Source organism: Felis catus, chromosome A3 (genome assembly GCF_018350175.1).
Source record: "Felis catus isolate Fca126 chromosome A3, F.catus_Fca126_mat1.0, whole genome shotgun sequence".
NCBI classification, from domain to species: domain Eukaryota; kingdom Metazoa; phylum Chordata; class Mammalia; order Carnivora; family Felidae; genus Felis; species Felis catus.
In genome coordinates this window covers 49618426-49638972 of record NC_058370.1, presented here as the reverse complement: position 1 = coordinate 49638972, position 20547 = coordinate 49618426, and the positions used below count along the sequence as shown (strand labels likewise).

At 44.8% G+C, this 20547-nt stretch overlaps 1 protein-coding gene across 6 annotated transcripts in view; it reads left to right on the top strand.

Annotated features, from left to right (window-relative positions):
- The window catches only part of ACSS1 (acyl-CoA synthetase short chain family member 1), a 59704-nt gene extending 40294 nt beyond the window's left edge, over positions 1-19410 (top strand). For 3 of the 6 annotated variants that reach the window (XM_023251525.2, XM_045053951.1, XM_003983846.6), the window contains 9 exons: positions 887-1034; positions 2332-2469; positions 6457-6549; positions 7706-7818; positions 8203-8329; positions 9074-9201; positions 9317-9380; positions 11737-11855; positions 18623-19410. In XM_023251525.2, the coding sequence (XP_023107293.1) occupies positions 887-1034; positions 2332-2469; positions 6457-6549; positions 7706-7818; positions 8203-8329; positions 9074-9201; positions 9317-9380; positions 11737-11855; positions 18623-18802 (1110 nt within the window). In that variant the 3' untranslated portion in view covers positions 18803-19410. Of the gene's footprint in view, positions 1-886; positions 1035-2331; positions 2470-6456; positions 6550-7705; positions 7819-8202; positions 8330-9073; positions 9202-9316; positions 9381-11426; positions 11670-11736; positions 11856-18622 lie in introns of those variants that run through there. The other 3 variants (XM_045053950.1, XM_045053952.1, XM_045053953.1) reach the window with 3 other exon arrangements.
- Positions 19411-20547: the final 1137 nt, after the last annotated feature.

Below are 20547 nucleotides of genomic sequence, written 5' to 3'. Positions count from 1 at the left end.
CCTGGCCTGTCCAACCACAGTCCCTCCCCCATATCCTGACTTTGATAGTGTCACTGCTCCGTGTTTCCCCTCTTCTTGCTTAGTCACCCAACATGCATCCCCTGATACTGTAGCTTACTGTTTGTTTTTTTTAATATGTCTTTTAAGCCTTTTTAACCTGTTGGTTCTCTTCTATCCCTTCCGTTTCCTTCAACTTTGTTGTAACACCCAGAGGTTTGTCCCTCTGATCTCTGTGTTTCCTGCAAAGGGGCATTTGTATCCAGAGGTAGGTCAGGCTCAGGTTGGACCCTGTGGCAAGAATGCAGGAGGTGCATGTCTCCCTGCTCAGGCTCTCAGAAACTGATGATGCTTGAGGCATTTCTTGGTCTTTTTGGCTTTCTTTTTTGTTTTTGTTTTTTTGTTTTTTTGGCAATTTTTGAGATTTAAGAAATTGGAGTATAACTTAATGCAGAAAGGTGCCCTTATTTTGGACATATGGCTAGATGAGCTTCGACCTGTGGATACACACTTGGCCACCACCTGCCTCAGGACTTGGGGCGTCTCCAGCTCCCAGAGGCGCTGACATGCTGCTGGCAAGCAGCCCCCCAGCAGGGCTAGTACTAGCATGACCTCCAGTATACAGATCAGCTTTGCTGGGTTGGGGCTCATACAGTATACACCTGGGGTCTGGCTTCTTTCACTGTCATCTGTGAGAATCCACATGTTGTGTGTGGCAGTAACTCTGTCTTGTTACTGCTGTAGCTTCATTGAGCTCTGGTGGTGCACTTATTCTTCCTGCTCTTGGTGGCCTGGGAGCAGCTGTGTCTTGCATTTATAGAACACTGTTAGTGACTTATGGGAGCATGGGGTGACAGGCTCCTAACAGCCTCTTTTCCTGTTTCTGCAGCTTGTGTTTGACTACCGGCCAGGCGATGTTTTTGGCTGTGTGGCCGACATTGGCTGGATCACAGGACACAGCTATGTGGTGTATGGACCCCTGTGCAATGGAGCGACCACTGTCCTTTTTGAGAGCACCCCAGTTTACCCTGATGCTGGTGAGGACTGGGGACCAAACAGGGTCCCCAGGAGGAAGCTTGAGGAAGGAGGAGAAGTTCACAGGAGGGTGGAGTAGATTCCCTCACTCTGTCCCGGCTGTGGTCCTTGTGGTCACGTGGCATAGCTGCCAGGCCTTTCGCTCTGCCAGGTGGGCTGGGGCCAGGGGCCATGTCTGCAGTAAGATCAGATAAGCAGTAGATGGGAGTGTGATTTGTCACTGGAAGCTGTCTCAGGACAACCCACTCCAGAGTTCTTGTCCTGCTAGCAAACTGGGTGCCTTGGGCCATCCCCTTAGCACTGTCCCTCTCCCCTCTCTAGCCACCTGACCAGATCCAGCCCTTAACACCCAGGCCAGCTGCCAGCCTCCTGTTACCACAGACAGGGGGGGTTTTCTCCAGCTCTGCTGCCTGTGCCTTCAGGGACATCTGTCAGAGAGCATTGTATGTGTCCTGGAGCCACCTCCATGAATTGAGATTGCTTTGAGGACCCACATCTTGCTCACCTTGGCATCTCTCTTTCAGGCAGCACAAAACCCCAAGTATTTGTTATAATTCAGTTGAATTGTGGTGGCTCTGCCAAGCATTCCACAGTGCTAATAATGATGTGTGTAGAACTTCTTTGTCACCTCCCCTGCTCCTCTTCAGCCTCCTGATGGACTAGATGCACCCTAGGAAGATTATGTAGGGGGCATAGTGAGGGATTAAGGGCCACACCTTAGGTGTGATCTCAGGCTCATCACTTCAACCCCTCGAAGCTCAGCCCACTCCGTGTGTAGAGCCATGGTGGTGAGTTGAGGGGGATTGTGGGAAACCAGGTGTGTGTGTGTGTGTGTGTGTGTGTGTGTGTGTGTGTGTGCTGGACAATTGCCCTGCTCCCCAGGGCTCACTCAGTTGTGGCCACTGCTATTCCAGGGGAAGCACCTGTCACAACCTCAGAGACATCTAAGTGTGAACATAAGTTCTTTGTTAGTGCTACATGGGTTATTTTTTAAATTCACAGTGATATCCCTTTGAACCAATCTTTGCTGTATCTTGTGGGATATACCACGTGGATGCAGCCATCCAGAGCCAGGGGAAGGCTGTTTCCAAATGCACCAGCCCTGGATGTGGGGTGTGCTGGGTGATGATTGCCACAAGGCTCCCTTCCTATCCCAATGATGGGTGTTGGATTCCTTTCTGTTAACACAGGGGTTTGCATGTATCCAGCACACAGTAACTGTTGTCTGATTTCTAAATAAGTTAGAATAGATGCTATCTAGTGGGCTCAGACTGATGGTGAACTTGGGCCTTTTTGTAGGTCGATATTGGGAGACAGTGCAGAGGTTAAAGATCAATCAGTTCTATGGGGCCCCGACGGCTGTCCGGCTATTGTTGAAATATGGCGACTCCTGGGTGAAGAAGTACGACCGCTCCTCCTTGCGGACTCTGGGGTCAGGTGAGTGGCCTGCTGTGCTGCTGGAGAGGTGTGTGTGCCATGTGGCAGAGCCAGTGCAGGCTTCAGGATGGTTTTAATTATGAAAGCTGTGTGGCTATGGCTGTGGTGAATTCAAACAGTGCCATACTGAATAGAAAGCAGATGTCCCTGCCCATAAGCAGCTTCCTGGAGCCCCCAGGTGATAACAAACAGTCTGGAGCACAATATTCCAGATGTTTCTGTGCCTGAGTTCTGTGCTTCATCTTCATTATGAAAAATTCCCAACCTGGTAAGGTGGCCCAAGCCCTCCTTCAGTGGTCACATGGGACTGCAGTGCAGGAGCTGACTGGGTCACTAAGGTGTTCCTCTGTTGCTTATTGCTGGATAGTCCCAAGGACTATAATAAACATCATTCTGTGCTTGTGTGCTGTTCTTGCTGTAGATATTTCCAAGGCAAGGAGTTATGAGATCAAAGGTTATCTCCATTTATAATTTTTATATATGTCACCAAGTCACATGGAAACATCTGAGAAAGGTGATGTGGGGTTAGTTCAGATGATACCAGTGGGGTGGAAGGTACCCATGCCCGTTCTCTCTCCTTGTTCCTGATTTATTTCATTTCTGCCCCTACACATGTTGTGAATAGGCAAAACAAGGGCAGGGAGGTCCTCTGTGCTCCTTGGGTGAATACTTGGATCTTCTTGGTTTTTCACAGAGGAGGCATGTAGGGCAGATACCACAAGGGGGGTGTCTTGCTGCCAAATGTGTCCACGGGGAAGGGAGCTCAGGACAGCATGTGCATGTCACTCATCAGTGGCACAGGTGTGTAGCGCTGTTATAGGTCTCAGGGCCCTGGTTCATACTACTCCCCTTGCCTGAAATGCCATAGTGCTCCTCTCCATCTGTGTGGGTTCCAACCTTCTCTCAAGGTCCGTCTCTGTGCACCTTCTCCCTGTGGAGTTCCCTGGCTGCTCTGGACCTCGGGCTCTCTTTTCTCAGACAAATCCATATTCTGTACTTGGATATCTGTTCTCATGCTGACTGTTTCCCTGGGCAGTGAGCTCCCAAAAGTCACACCCATCAGTATCCTCAGCATCCCAATGCCCACACACAGGGAAACACAGCAGGTCAGTGAGGGTTGACTGCTCTTTGTGAAGCTGAGTTGCAGGGCCAGAAACAGAAGGCTCAGATTTGTGCTGAGGGCTCAACACCCAGATGCTGGCATCTCCAGGGCAGTTGCTACCCAGCAATGCTGCTTCCCACCCAGGATGGCCTGGATCCTTGCCTGGGAGACCTGTTTTCATGTGCCTAGCTCCCTTCTATTCAGAGCCTCCCTTGTGATTAGGGTCAGTTGGTGTCTGGATGACCAAGTACTTTGAATTTTCCAGGTGGGGTCAGCAGAAAGTGTTTTGGGCTCCTTTCTAGATGGTGGTGAGTCTGAGATGCCTCTCTTGGCATGTTTAGGCTTTGGAGTGTGAGTCCTGTGTGTATTGACTGGGGGCTGTGTGGATGCAGAAGACCTGCCCTCCACATCACAAGGGCTATGACGTGCCCCTGCACTTTGGGCTGGGCAGTACTTAGGGACTGAAGGCGAGAGGGCCACAGAAACTCACTCAGATCCTCCAGGTGCCATTTGTAGGCCATCTGAGTGGGACCAGGAGTTAGGTTAGTGATGAAGGGAGGTTTGATTTTCTAGATGCACTCATGGGATTCAACTGCTAAGGAAGACTCACTAGGACCCCCAGTGATAAGTCATTTGCTCTGAGCATTTCAGAAGGAGATGCTCAGTAGCTGCATTAGAGTGGGGGTGCACGTCCCATCCAAAAGCTGCCTCAGCCAGGCATCCTCTAGGCCAGACAGGCTTCTGTAGTCCTCTCTCCACTTCCTCTCTTGGATCAGGCCCAGAACAACTCTGTACCAGGGAGCACACACAGAGGATTGGCCAGGCTCTGTGTATTTTGCTGGTCTCATGGGCACATTCCTGCCATGTAATGAGCACCACCAGTGGAGCCCTGCAGGGGTTTCCCTGGGACCCGGTTATCAATAAGCAGTGCTGGCAGGCAGGTAAACAGCACTTGGCATCTTCTCACACCGGCAAAAGAGAGTAGCACCATGGACCAGGAAGCTTCATGCCTTGACCAGAGCCAGTGCGGTGCTGATCTCCACTGTGGTTCCACAGTTCAGGCTGCTTCCGTGTGGCTGGATTAGCCCCCACAGCACAGGCTTTGGGTGCATTGACTTCATTTAATCTGACTGGTCAGCAGAATCTAGTTTACTTAGGACTTTAACCCCAAGATTTGCATTAATTTTTTTTTTTTAACTTTCAGCTTCACAAGTGACACATAGTTATACTCTTGCTGGGAAAAAAAAAAAATTGGAACATGGTAATGAAAGCTGATGTCCTCCATGGCGCTGCTCCAGGCAACTCCATTGCCTATGCACCTTCTGATGCCTTCTTCATAGTTATATTACTGTGAAAGACATAGCTCGGTTCTGAAATGTCTTCTTTCCCTGAACAAGATCAAACTGTGCTATTATCCTATGTTTATTGTAACTCAGCAACATGCAGTTTTCCATATGGCTCTGTTCTATGTTTTGAGAACTTGATTTTACCCTCCTGTGGGGGCTACCTTGGGTGTGGTCCAGTAGTCATGCCCCAGTGTTTGCATATTCTGTCTCTTGCTGTTCCTCAGTGTATGGGCCAGTGCTGCATGGTATCCTCTGGCCTCCCTGTGGGTGTGGGTGAGTGCAGGGGCAAAACACACAACATCCAGCACCTGTGTGACCAGCATGGGAGGCCCTGGCCAGGTCAGGCCTTGGTTACTTGCTGCACGTGAGTGGTCCTGAGCAAGAGACAGCCAGCATGAGAGGATTTCACTATTTTAGCAGCGGTATGTTTAATCTGGCAAGTTCTGACTGAGTGCCAGCCTTGTATGGGCATCTCATTAGGGTGGTAGCTTAGTCATTTGGGCTGCTATAACAAAACACCAATGACTATAAACAACAGGGATTTATTTCTCACAGTTGTGGAGTCTGGGAAGTTCACAATCAAGGTGCTAGCACGATTGTCTTCTGGTGAGGGCCCTCTTACTGGTTCATAGATGGTGCCTTCTCCCTGTGTCCTCATATGGTCCAAGGGAGGGGGGAGCTGGGTGGTCTGTTTTACAAGGGCACTAATCCGATTCCTGAGGGCTTCATTACCTCCCAAAGGCCTTATCTCCTAATACTATCATCTTTAGGGGTTAAGATTTCAACATATGAAATATTGGGGGTACACAAACATTGAGGTCAGCAGCTAGACATTGCTGTAGAAGTCAGGCTATAGAGTCATAGGATGCAAGCACATTTGTGTGTGTGTGTGTGTGTGTGTGTATGTGTGTGTGTGTGTAGCATGTGTGTGTATATACGTGTTTAGCTTTAGTGGATTCTACCACAGTTTCCTAAGTAGTTGTATCAGGTTTATGCATGTTTATTTTTTCAATTTTTAAAAATATGTTTATTATTTATTTTTGAGAGAGTGAGAGAGTGCGCGCACTCATGCTAGTGGGGGAGGGGCAGAGACAGAGAGGGACAGAAGATCCAAAGCAGTCTCCGCGCTGACAGCAGAAAGCCTGATGTGGGGCTCGAACTCACGAATGACAAGACCATGACCTAAGCCAAAGCCAGTCAGTTAACTGAGCCACCCAGGTGCCCCTCCACTTTTAAATATTAAGAGAACCACCCAAGTTGTTCCCCAATTCCATACCAAATTACACTCCTATAGTGTATGTGCTATTGGTTCCCCCACATTTTATCCAACTTAAAAATTTTTTACATGATGGCTAAAATATCTTGTTGTAATTTGTATTTTTTTGATGGCCATAAATATGCTGAATCTCACTGCTTTTTCAAATTTTATGTCCTTCAGAAAAATTATAGAACAGTTTCCCCTATAAAAACCTATCCTTTTTATTTTCAGTTTTGTTGAGGTGTATTATATCATTTTTTTCCTTTTGTGTGTGGTTTCAGTGGGAGAACCAATCAACTATGAGGCCTGGGAGTGGCTCCACAAGGTGGTGGGGGACTGCAGATGCACGCTGGTGGACACCTGGTGGCAAACAGGTGAGAATGCCCCTGAGGAGAAGGGGACCTGATGCAGGGCTCACTCACTGCATGTGACAGCATATGAGAACATGTGGCTGAGCCTGAGTCTTGGAGGGTCAAGTGTGAGTGAGGCTCTGTGAATGCCATCCAACACCACTAATGCTTCAGCCCCTCAGCATATGTGGTGGTTGAAAAATCTGATGTCTAGAGTGAGAGACAGTGTGTGGCTGCCCTTTTGCAGCTGTAAGATGTGTAATGACTTCTCTGGGCCTTGGGTTCCTCATTGGTGAAATGGGGGCACTCCACTACAGGCCCCAGTGAGGATGGAAAGAGATGATAGAAGTGCTGCACGTTGCCTACTGCTGACAGGTAGTAGGTGCTTAGCTAAATGTTCATTTTCCCTGTAGGGTCCATGTGTCCAACACAAATACATCTGATGCAGATGGACCCTGCTGTAAGGGACCAGGGTCTAAATTTAGATTTTAGTGGGAAACACATTTTTTTCTGTGTCATTTTGTTTTTCTTTGTCCTCTCTGCTCTGGAGTATTGTTCAGAGTAAGAGATCACCACTGATGTAATAAATGTAGCGAACTGTGGTCTCATTCTTCAAGAAGCCAGAATGTGAGGTATTGCAAATAGCTCTGTTCTCCTCCATCTGGGAAGGCTCAGGACAGAGACTCCCTACAGCTGAGTCTTGTGAGGCATTTCCATGCAGGCTGATAGAGGGAAGTGCCAGAGATGTGAGAACAGAACGGTGAGCATCACTTTTCATTGTTTGGTGTGGGGGATGGGGCACTGGCCCAGAAGCAGTTCTTTTCCTCCATCTTCCTGTGCAAGTAGGTGGGTTCTTCCCCTTCCCACAGAGCCATGGATGAAGGGAGGAAGCCCCTATCCCTGTGGAGAGCCATAGCTGGACTGACCTCTCTTCCTTGGGTCCCCATCTCGTTTCTGCAGATGAGAGGACCAGAACCCAAGTCTGGGCTTGCCTCAGAAAGAGGTCTTTGTGTCACTGGGATCACTGTGTCATTTCCTTGAGCAGACAGGGGCAAGCACCCATCTCCCACCCTGGGAGAGCACTTGTGTGTCTGCAATGGACACTTTCATGGCAGTGTCTCGATAAACATTCCACTAGCTGCTAGGCCCATCCTGCATTTCTTCCCCATTCTCCCTGCAGAAACGGGTGGCATCTGCATCGCCCCACGCCCCTCGGAAGAAGGAGCAGAAATCCTCCCTGGCATGGCTATGAGACCCTTTTATGGCATTGTCCCAATTCTCATGGATGAGAAGGTAAGGGCCTTGCAGAGGCATCTCCTTCCTTCACGGGTGCCCTGCCAAGCTCCTGACACTCCTGTCTGCCTTCATGGCCTCCTCTGCTCACTGTCCCACGTCACATGTGCCAGGCTCTTTTAGGTGGTGGAGGGCAAGCATTCAAGGACACAGTTGAAACTGCCACATGGGGTGAGCCCTAGGTTTTCTGGGAAGCCCTCTCCATGCTGCTTCCTTACGGAGGAGAAAGGCAGTTCCTCTTGGGGCCTCCTTGTCATTTTTCATGTTTCTGTTTTCATGCATTTTTCTGGCACTTCCCTCTATCATTTTTCAGAAGAATGTTAGTTTTTTGCTTCTGAAGCAGAATCTGCCAGTTCTCTCACATGTGTGTCTCTGGGTCTGTAGGGGAACGTTGTGGAGGGCGGTGATGTCTCTGGGGCTCTGTGCCTGTCCCAGGCCTGGCCGGGCATGGCCAGGACCATCTATGGAGACCACCAGAGATTCATGGAGGCCTACTTCAAGCCTTACCCAGGTAAGCTGGCTAAAGTGGATCATGTCATGCATTTTTGCACACACTGGGAATCATAAGCTCAGAAAACATTTTTAAGGAAATGATGACTGAGTGTAGAGCAGTGATACTTTGGAGTTGGAATCCTCCCCCCATCCACTTCACCTCCCTAAGTCCCCTGGTCTCTGGACTGGTAAGAATTCTTGGGGGTTAAGTGGGGCTGCATGCAGAGCCCAAAGTGCCTGGCCTGTGGTGTGCATGCCTTAGGCTACTAAGAGAGAAGGATGAAGAAACAACTTTGGAAAACTGTCATGATGGCTGTGAGTTTTCTTCCGGTTTACTTTTTGTTTTTTTCCTGCTTTGCTTTGTGTTGTTGGGTTGGAAGATTATATACACAGTGTGCCTGTGGGAACCCATCATCTTCAGTCACAAGCTTGTGAAAGAGACTCACTTTTGGGGATGCTTGGGTGGGCTCCTTGTACATCTTCTGCTCCCCAACGTTTGCGGTTATGACATGGTCAGAATTCTGACTCAGAGCCACTGCCCTCTCTCTAGCACATAGCCAGATGGCACTATCTAGAGAAGTGTCTCCACAAGGGGTTGCCAGGAGTACAAACAGGCAGGAGGTCAGCAGAGCTGGGGCTTCAGGGCTTTCTTCCATAGAGAGAGTTGGGGTGTGGGTACTACTGTATCCTTCCTGGAGGGACGGGAGCCCTGCTGGGTCCTGGTTCAGAGGTATTGGTGCTGAATTCTCCCATTGTGGTGCAGGCTACTACTTCACTGGAGATGGGGCTTACCGGACCGAGGGCGGCTACTACCAGATCACAGGGCGGATGGATGACGTCATCAACATCAGCGGCCACAGGCTGGGGACTGCTGAGATCGAGGACTCGATGGTGAGAATGGCCCAGCCTCCTTGGGTAGGATGCCTCTTTGAGGCCTCAGATTTACTTGCGTGCTGACTCAGGCGGTTCACCTCTTGCATGTTTTGTCTTGTTGTGTTCTGCACAGGCTAGCCACCCCGCCGTGGCAGAGACTGCTGTCATTGGCTACCCCCATGACATCAAAGGGGAAGGTGAGTGCCCACAAAAGGAGCTCCTCATTCCTGGTCTTACGCCCATTGTGGGCACTTTGTAAAAGGAGCAGAATCTGGAAGGTGGGTGGCAGGGGATTTTTATAGGTCAAGCTGTTGCTTCCTTCTGTCTTACGTGGATTTTGGGTGAATAGACTTGATGGCATGCATGTTAGGTGAGGGTCAGATTTCTGAAATGTCCTAATTCTGCCATCCTTTGAGGACACACATCCACAAGCAGCCAGGACCTATTTGGCCTCTACTGAGCTTGGGAGTCTATTTGGCCTCTACTGAGCTTGGGAGTTTCATCCTCTGTCTGTGTGGCCGTGGTGGCCCAGTTGCCGACGGTTCACATGAAATGTCCTATCGTGCTCAGAGCGTCTCCTTGCACATGCTGGGTTACAGCGCCTGGTGCCAGCTCTGCAGCCACATAGGAGCTGGCAGACAGGAGTGTGCCCTGGAGTGGACTCTTCTGCTGCTCTGGGACTTGTTCTGGAGGAATTTGACCTGTGGTTCCCATGCAGGTGACATGCCAGGGGAGTGCTAAATGATGGTCAGGGTGGTCTTACTGAAGACACACATTGTTCCAAAGTCTGCCAGATTCTAAGCAGGTGGGTGTGGGAAGTGGCAGGATCACTTGAGTTATCATAGTGCGTGGTGCACAGTGGCCACACTCACTTGGGTTGGCATTAGCTGGACACTTTTGACCCTACACTGCCCTGCTGGGCAAACCATCCTCCACTGCCTGGCCAAGCAGCCTGGGATTGGACACTCTCCCTCTTGGTGTCAGGGACAGCCCCTGTCGCAGCATGTCCCATTGTTACCTGCCTTCCTGCCATGTTTATGTGCCACTATTCCATTATTTACGCAAACACCTTATCTAAATCAACTCATTGTAAAATTTAACATTTATTGAAGTTCCTTTAAAAAAAGCATTTTCAGTTGCCGTGAGAAGCATGTGTTCATGAGGTTGCCCCCCCCCCCCCCCCCCCGCCCTTCCTTAGCAGGAGACTGGGAAGCACTGGAGAGGGGGCAGGGATAGGAGGGGGATGGAGATGGAAACACGTCCTTGCCTGTGACACTCAGAGGCCTTGGGCCACCTCATAATCCCATCAGCAGATGCACACAAATAACTTTGGGATCACCAGGACTTTAGTACTGGGGAAGACGTGTGTATTATGGGTATGGTGATACACATTTTTCTGATTTCTAACAAATTTGAACAGCCATCTATTTGTAATACACAACAGCAAAAGCTGTTGGGTACCTGTTTGTCCCTACTCCCTGTGCACTTGATCTAATCGAGGGGAGGCCCTGGGTCTTGTCTGATTAGGACCCAGACCTGGCAAGGGACATAAGTCCCTGCTTCATTGAGCTTTCATGCTGGAGGGTCAGGGAGTAGAGGGGAGAGATGGACAATATGCAATAAACACAATCAATGAAGAAGCTACAAGTAGGTTGTGCCATGGCATGTGCCATGGGGAGAATTAATTAAGATGGGTGGAATGGTGCAGGTATACACAGGCTACACATATATAGGAACTCCATGTATGACAGGGCATTGCAGATCCATGGGGAAAGAGACTGTCCCCACTGGTTGTGGGATTGCTCACGTAGAGAAACAATAGAATTGGATCCCTGGGTACCACATATGCAAGATTATCCCAGGTGGATTCACAAGAAATGTAGAGACCTGTGGGAACCACTGTTAATCCTTTCTGGAACCTGGCAGGATACTGACAGACAAAACTTAGTGTTTATGTTAAAATATTGGTTAGTCAGCATTGCCCAACAGAACTTCCTGCCAAGATGGAGCTTGCTTTTCATCTGTGCTGTCCAGGAGAGTAGCCATAGCTATAAGTGGATCATGCGACCAAGGAACTACATCTTAACCTTAACTTCATTTACATTTTAATAGCTACTGTGGCTAGTTCCCACCATGCTATACATGTACCCACAAGATTAGTGCCATGTGCTGTGTTCCCATGTGCCATCTCACAGGAGTGGATAGTATTCTCCTGTCAGCCCACATTATGGTCTACTTCACAGGTGCAAGGACAGTGGGAGGGGGTTAAGTTATGCCTCCAAGGTCACACCCCCAGCCAATCAACACCAGAGCCCCAGAGAGCTCTCAACTACGTGTTGGCTTCACTGGGATGTTCAAAGGAGCTGTGAGAATTGCTTCTGCTTTGGATGAAATGGAAACACATCTTCAGGGCTACAATGAAACAAAGCAGCTGCTACAAGGTCATCAGTGTATGATTTTAAGATCTTTAGGATTTATAGTGACTATATACAATGCTCTGCCTCAGGAGATGGTTTGTGGTCTAATACACCCCAAATCTTTGCTTCCTTCCAGCTGCATTTGCCTTTATTGTGTTGAAGGACAATGCAGGTGACCCAGATTTGGTGGTGAAGGAGGTCAGGTCAGCAGTGGCCAACAAGATTGCCAAGTATGCGGTGCCTGATCAGATTCTGGTGAGTGGCACCTGCCCTTCAGGTGTGATGGCGCTACTGGTTGTAAGCCTCCTTCTCTGCTTCCCACAATTAACAAACAACAAGTGATCCCTTTCATCAGCAGCAAAGTGGACATTAGCTGTTTGGTTTCCAGGGAGGTAGGTGGGGATGGTGAGTTGCTGTATCCTCATAGAGAGGGGAAGGTCAGAATACCTCACAGCAAACCTTTACACAATTCACCTGTTCAGGGTACAGTGCTGGGCAGGATTAGGCATTCTCTTACTTTGGCCTTTGGAAGCTATTTATAGGAGCAGGTCTGAGTGGTGAAGAAAATTAGAGATTTTAGTTATTTTTTTTTAAGTTTGAATTTAAATTCCAGTTAATTAACAATACAGAGTGATAATTAGTTTTAGATGTACAATATAGTGATTCAACCATTCCATATATTACTCTGTGTTCATCACAACGAGTGCACTCCTTAATCCCCACCACATATTTCACCCATCCCCCTGCCCACCTCCCCTCTGTAGTTAAGAGTCTGTTTCTTGGTTTGCCCATCTCTCTTTTTTCCCCTTATCTCTGTTTTTTTTCTTAAATTACACATATGAGTGCAATCATAATGGTATTTGTCTTTCTCTGACTTAATTTTGCTTAGATAATATTCTCTACTATATATATACACACATATATATATACACACACACACTCTACTATATATACTATATATATATATATATATATATATATATATATATATATATGTACATACACCCACACCCACACCACGTCTTCTTTATCCATTCATCAGTTGATGGATACTTGGGTGTTTCCATAATTTGGCTATTGTAGATAATGCTATAAATATCAGGGTGCATGCGTCCCCTTGAATTAGTATTTTTGGATTCCTTGGGTAAATACCTAGTAGTGCAATTGCTGGATCATAGGGTAGCTCTATTATTAACTTTTTGAAGAACCTCCATACTGTTTTTTGCAGTGGCTGCACCAATTTATATTCCCACCAACAGTGCAAGAGGGCTCTCCTTTCTCCACATCATCACCATGACATACTGTTTCCTGTGTTGTTGATTTTAGCCATTCTGACAGGTGTGAGGTGATGTCTCATTGAAGTTTTGATTTGTACTTGCCTGACGATGAGTGATGTTGAGGATGTTTTCATGGGTTTGTTGGCCATCTGGATGTCTTTTTTGCAAAAATGTCTATTGATGTCTTCTCCCCATTTTTAATTAGATTGTTTTTTTGGGTGTTGAGTTATAAAACTTCTTTATACATATTTGATATTAACTCTTTATCAGATATGTCATCTGCAAATATCTTCTATTCCATAGGTTGCCTTTTAGTTTTGTTGATTGTTTCCTTGCTGTGCAGAAACTTTTTATTTTGATGAAGTCCCAATAGTTTATTCTTGTTTTTGTTTCCCTTGCCTCAGGAGACAGATCTAGAAAGAAGTTGCTATGGCTGATGCCAAAGAGGTTACTGTCTGTGTTCTCCTCTAGGATTTTGATGATTTCGGGTCTCACATTTAGGCCTTTAATACATTTTGAATTTATTTTTGTGTTTGGTGTAAGAAAATGGTCTAGTTTCATTCCTTTGCAAGTAACTGTCCAGTTTTCCTAACACCATTTGTTGAAGAGACTGTCTTTTTCCCATTGGATATTTTTTCCTGCTTTGTTGATGGTTAATTGACTATGTAGTTCATTCTGGGTTTTCTGTTCTGTCCCACTGATCTGTGTGTCTATTTTTGTGTTAGTACCATACTGTTTTGATTACTACAGCCTTGTAATGTTCCTTAAGTCTGGAACTATGATGCCTCTAGCTTTGCTTTTTCAAGGTTGCTTTGGCTCTTCAGGGCCTTTTGTGGTTCCATACAAATTTTAGGATTGTTTGTTCTAGTTCTTGTGAAAAAATGCTGTTAGTATTTTGATAGGGAATGCAGTAAATGTGCAGATTGCTTTGGGTAGTATAGACATTTCAACAGTATTTGTTCTTCCAACTCATGAGCATGGAATGTCTTTCTATTTCTTGATGTCATCTTCAGTTTCTTTCATCAGTGTTCTATAGTTTTCAGAGTACAGGTTTTTCACCTTTTTGGTCAGGATTATTCCTCTGTATCTTATGGTTTTGGGTGCAATTGTAAATGGGATTGATTCCTTAGTTTCCCTTTCTGCTGCTTCATTATTGGTTTAAAGAAATTTAACAGGGGCACCTGGGTGGCTCAGTTGTTTAAGCGTCCAACTCTTGATTTCAGTTCAGATCATGATCTCACAGTTCATGGGTTTGAGCCCCATGTTGGGCTTCACGCTGACCGTGCAGAGACTGCTTGGAATTCTCTCTCCCTCCTTTCTGTCCCTCCCTGGTGCTCTTTCTCTCTCTCTCTCTCTCTCAAAATAAATACATAAAAACTTTAAAAAAAAAGAAATGCAACAGATTTCTGTATGTTGATTTTGTGTCCCATGACTTTACTGAATTTGTGTATCAGTTCTAGCAATGTTTTGGTGGAGTATTTCAGGTTTTCTATATAGAGTATCATGTTGTCTGTAAATAGTGAACATTTTACTTTTTTCCTTGCTGATTTAGATGCCTTTTATTTCTTTTTGGTGTCTACTTGCTGTGGCTAGGATTTCCAGTACTATGTTAATTAACTGCAGTGAGAGTGGACATGTTCTTGACCATAGAGGAAAAATTGAGAGTTTTTCCTCTTTGAGGATGATGTTAGCTTTTCATATATGACCTTTATTATGTTGATGTATGTTCCCCCTCAACCTATTTTGTTGATGGTTTTTTATCACGAATAGATGCTGTATTTTGTCAGATGTTTTTTCTGGGTCTATTGAAATGATCATATGGTTTTTATCTTTTCTTTTATTAATATGGTGTATCACATTGATTGATTTGTAAGTATTGAATCACCCTTGCAGCCCAGGAATATATCCCACTTGATCATGGTGAATATTTCTTTTAATGTATTGTTGGATTCAATTTACTAGGATTTTATTGAGAATTTTTGCATCCATGTTCATTAGGGATATTGGCCTGTAGTTCTCTTTTTTAGTGGAATCTTTATCTGGTTTTGGTAAGAGGATAATGCTGGCCTCATAGGATGAATTTGGAAGTTTTCTTTCCTTTTTTATTTTTTGGAATGGTTTGAGAAGAATAGGTATTAAGTCTTCCTTAAATGTTTAGTAGAATTCATCTGTAAAGTCATCTGGCACTGGACTTTTTGTTTGTTGGGAGTTTTTGATTACTGATTTATTTTCTTTGATGGTTATTGGTCTGTTCAAGTTTTCTATTTCTTCTTGTTTCAGTTTTGGTAGTTTTTATGTTTCTAAGAATTTATGCATTTTTTTCCAGATTATCCAGATTTTTGACATAATTTTTCATGTTCTCTTATAGTACTGTTTGTATTTCTGTGGTGTTGGTTGTTATCTTTCCTCTCTCATTTGTGATTTTATTTATTTGGGTCCTTTCTCTTTTCTTTTTGATAATTCTGGCCAGGGGTTTATCAATTTTGTTAATTCTTTCAAAGAGTCAGCTCCTGGTTTCATGAACCTGTTTTATTATTTATTTTGTTTTAGTTTCTATACCATTTATCTTTTCTCTAATCTTATTTCCCTTCTTATGCTGGCTTTAGGCTTCATTTATTGTTCTTTTTCTAGGTCCTTTGAGTGTAAGGTTAGGTTGTTTATTTGAGATTTTTCTTGCTTCTTGAGGTAGACCTGTATTGCTACATACTTCCCTCTTAGAACCACTTTTGCTGCATCACAAAAGTTTTAGACCAACGTGTTTTCATCTTCATTTGCTTCCATATATTTTTTTATTTCTTCTTTGATTTCCTGGTTGACCAATTCATTCTTTAGTAGCATGTTGTTTAATCTCCATGTATTTGTTGTCTTTCCAATTGTTTTTCTTGTGGTTGACCTCTAGTTTCATAGTGTTGTGATCAGAAAACATGCATGGTATGTTCTTAGTGTATTTGTACTTGCTGAGACCTGTTTTATGACTTAATATGTGATCTATTCTGGAGAATGTCCAATGTGCACTCAAAAAGAATGTGTATTCTGCTGCTTTAGGATGATATGTTCTAAATATATCTGTTAAGTCCATCTGGTCCAGTGTGTCATTCAAAGCTATTGTTTCCTTGTTGATTTTCTGTTTAAGTGATCTGGCCATTGATGTAAGTGGGGTGTTAAAGTCCCCGATTATTATTGTATTATTATTAATTAGTTCCTTTATTTTTGTTATTGTCTTATATATTGGGGTGCTCCCAATATTGGGAGAATAAATACTTACAATTATTATATCTTCTTGTTGGATTATCCCCTTTATGATTATATAGTATCCTTGTCTCTTGTTATAGTCTTTGTTTTAAAATCTGTTTTGTCCAAAATATGAATTGCTACTCTGGCTTTCTTTTGACATCCATTTGCATGGTAAATATTTCTCCATCCCCTCACTTTTAATCTGCAGGGTGGCTTTATATCTAAAATGGGTCTCTTGTAAGCAGCATATAGATGGGTCTTTTTTTTTTTTTTATCCATTCTGTCACTCTATGTCTTTTGATTGGAGTGTTTAGTCTATTTAAATTCAAAGTAATTTTTTTAATTTTTTAAAAATGTTTATTTATTTTTGAGACAGAGAGAGACAGAGCATGAATGGGGGAGGGTCAGAGAGAGAGGGAGACACAGAATCCTAAGCAGGCTCCAGGCTCTGAGCTGTCACTATCAGCACAGAGCCCAACGCAGGGCTCGAACTCTCAGAGTGTGAGATCATGACCTGAGCTGAAGTTGGACACTCAACTGACTGAGCCACCCAGGCGCCCCTCAAAGTAATTTTTGATAGATATGTACTTATTCTTATTGCCATTTTATTACTTGTTTTGTCATTGTATCTGGAGATTTTCTCTGATCCTTTCTTGTCTTTGTCACTTTTCGTCCTTCTTTTCCACTCAGAGTCCCCTTTTAATATTTCTTGCAGGGCTGGTTTAGTGGTCACAAACTTCTTTAGGTTTTGTCTGTCTGGGAAACTCTTTCTCTCTCTTTCTGCTCTGAATGATAGCCTTGCTGGATGGAGTGTTGTTGGCTACAGGTTTTTCCCATTAAGTATGTTGAATATATCATGGTCTGCCAAGTTTCTGAGGACAGATCTGTAGCTAGCTTTATGGGTCTTCCCTTACAAGTTGAGGACTTTCTTTCTTGCTGCTTTTAGGATTTTCCTTTCTCACTATATTTTGCAAATTTAATTATAATAGGTCTTGGTGTTGGCCTGCTTTTGTTGATTTTGATGGGAGTTCTCTGTGCCTCCTTGATCTCGATGTCTGTTTCCTTCCCCAGATTAGGAAAGTTTTCAGCTTTCATTTCTTCAAAAAAAAATGTCTGCCCCCTTTTCTCTCTCCTCTTCTTCTGGGACTCCTATAATACAAATGTTAATGTTATTATATTTGATGGAGTCACACTTAGTTCCCTAAGTCTATTGCTGTGTTTCATAATTCTTTCTCACCTTTGTTCAGCTTCATTATTTTCCATTATTTTGTCTTCTAAGTCACCAATTCATTCCTCTGCCTTTTCCAGTCTGCTGTTCATTGCATTAAGCCTGTTTCCAATCTTGAGTATTGAGTTCTTCATCTCTGGTTGATTCCTTTTTAAGTCTGTTATCTCTGTGGTCAGGGTCTCACTGATGTTTTCTATTCTTTTCTCAAGCCCAGTGAGTATCCTTAGGATTGTTGCTTTACATTCTCCATCAGGCATATTACTTATATCTTATAAGGCGTGTTACTTATATATGTTCCACTTAGATCTCTGGCCATGGACTTACCTTTTTCTTGCATTTGGGATAAATTCCTCCATTGTTGCATTTTGTCTAAGTCTCTGCCTTATTCATAAGAGATTTTAAATAGAGAAACATGGGGAAAGTACCAGTGTTCCCCAGCCCCAGTTAGATTCTGAACATATCTCCTGGTGTCAGTGCAGGAGACACTGCCAGACCCTGTCTGAGAGGGTCTGTGTTAGAGTCAGGTCTGGGGAAGAAGGGGGCCCATTCTCTAGCCTTATTAGGTTTCCGCTCCTTCCTTTGTTAACATTTCCCCCCACAGTCTTCCTTGGTTCAGAGGAGGTCCTCTGAGACAGGAAAGGCCCTAGCTTCCCCTGGTGTCATACAAAGTCAAGCTGTTTGGTGACCAGAGTTTTAGGGAGACCTGAACTCCCCTTTCAAAAGATAGGTCACTGTTCCAAATAAGCCCCAAACATAGCTCTTAGCATGTTGCTGTTCACATTAAAGGGGCCATGGCTGTTTGAAAATGCTGAATTTTCAAATACTAAGCAAGACAACATTTTTGTCTGAAGTAGCTCTTACCACTTATGTCAGCAAAAAGTCACTTTGGGCCAGGCCAGTGGGTGGAGACGAGGTGCCATGGCATATACTTGGTTCTGTTGCTATCTAGGAGCCCTCATTAATGTAGTGAACAGGAGACAGAGGTATCAGCAGTGAGGCAGACCCAGGTATGGACAGACCTGACCTGGAGGAAGGCTTTAGCAAACCCCTGATGTGTGGTTGATTCTGCCCTTCAGGTTGATTTCAGCTTTAGGTCCAGATGGTGTGAAGATATAACCAGAGACCACAGGTCTCCATATCTTTGGGGCAGGCCTGGCATCTCAGTCATTCATTCCTGAGCCCCCAGCAAGGGTGTCATCCCTTGCTGTTATCCCAGTGCAGCTGGACACTGCTGGGAGTATGGGCACCACCTGAACTTGAATTCCACACCCTTTCCTTGCCAGGTTGTGAAGCGTCTTCCAAAAACTCGGTCTGGAAAAGTCATGCGGAGGCTCCTGAGGAAGATAATTACAGGAAGAGCTCAGGATCTGGGAGATACCACCACCTTGGAGGACCCCCATGTCATCATGGAAATCCTGAAGGTCTACCAGAAGTACAAAGACAAACAAACTGCTGCTCAGTGATGGGCTTTGGCTGAGACCCAGTGCCCATGCCCCTAACTGTCCTTCCAGAATGTAGCTCTCAGATTGGCTCATTTCCTACTGTCCCAGAAGCATTCCTCTCCTAGAGTGTAATCCACACCGCCCAAATGTGAAGTCTGTGCTAAGCCCTGCCTTCTTTCTGCTGAGGACCCATGAAGAGATACTATTAGATATGCTTAGCATTTGTTTCCCTTGTCCTGAATTTGGTTTCCTGGGATGAAAAGTCAATGTCATCTCCATTTCTGTGTCACCTCCAGACAGCACAGGAAGGTGAGGTGTGCCTGCTCAGATGACTGAGAACCAGAAGCAATCATATTTTTTCCCCCAGATGTACTAGATACAAAAGGCAGAAATTTTATTTTTATACTTTTATATTTTGGAAGAATGCGCAGATATACACATGTAGTGTGCAGATTTACTTATACACATTCTTCGTAACATTTAGAGTTATGAAAATATCCTTTTGTGCCTTTGCTCATGGGGACATGTGGAGAGGGTCAGATGATGCCTTTTTAATGTTGGCATTCTGGGAATCTGAATTTGAAATGTTTGTACCTCTGTCTAAATATAGCTATCTTGAGAACTTTCAAGCTTGTAGCATCCTTGTTTTGGTGTATATTTCTATTTACCCTGTCTTATGTATAATGAAATATAACTTCTAAAAGTGATGGTATGAACGTGCTCCAATTTTAGTTCTAGAACCACTCATATGTTCTGTTTCTCCAAGCTGTGATGTGGAAAGATTCCCCTTTCCACCTCAAATGCCTCTTGGTGGAAGGTCAGCATGCTCCAAATATGTACAGATGTTCGGGGAAGCCCATGAAAACTCAGGTGACTTGTTTGGCCAGGACTGGATCCTTGAAAACTGCCTATCCTTCATTCTGTGGTTGGTGTGGGAAGAACTACAGAGGTCCAAGGATGAGACTTAGAACTCTGAATCAGGTCTCTTTTTCTTAAGAATGCCTTAAGCCATCTGAACATTAGCAAGATGACATAAACCTTTAGGTTTGCAAAGTGTTTATTAGCCAAGCACAAGAGGGCCAGTGGTGTGGAACACAGGTGAAGGCAGCCTGCTGAGCTGGGTCCTTGGGAACAGGGAAAGGTTGTCCTTATCTTTACCCCACATTATATGTGCCTTGCAGCTGTGTAGGTGTTCAAGGGGTGTCTGGGGTACTGAACACCTACTGTGGGTCATAGTTGTGCTGGCTTCTCTCTGATTAGGCAAGTATGCCTGTGACACCAACAGGGTGGCCACTGGCTGTGGCCCACAGAAATAGAGTGATGGTCTGTTCTCTGTTGCTAAGGAACAAGCAGTGCTTAGCAACAGAGAACCATGCACTTGGACCTGTCACATGTGTGGTGGACTTGGCAGACTGTAGTTATGGTGCTATTTATGAAATGGCTTGGGTATAAACTCGGACAGTGACCAGGATAGTTAAAATAAAGTTTATTTTGTTCATTCTCTTCCTTCTGTTGTGATGTTTTTGATCAAATAATGCTATTGTTATTGCTGAATATAATCCCAAGGACAAAACTGAAAGGGCCTAGTCATTCAAAAGAGAACACTTAAAAAAAAATCCATTGGGGAGGAAATCCTTTACAGGGAGGAAATACACACTAAGAGCTTACCTATCTTACACTCTTATTTGGTAAACCTATCTGTGTCTAGATTGCTGTGCTATCCAATACACTAGTTATACATAGCTATTTAGGCATAAGTAAAAAAT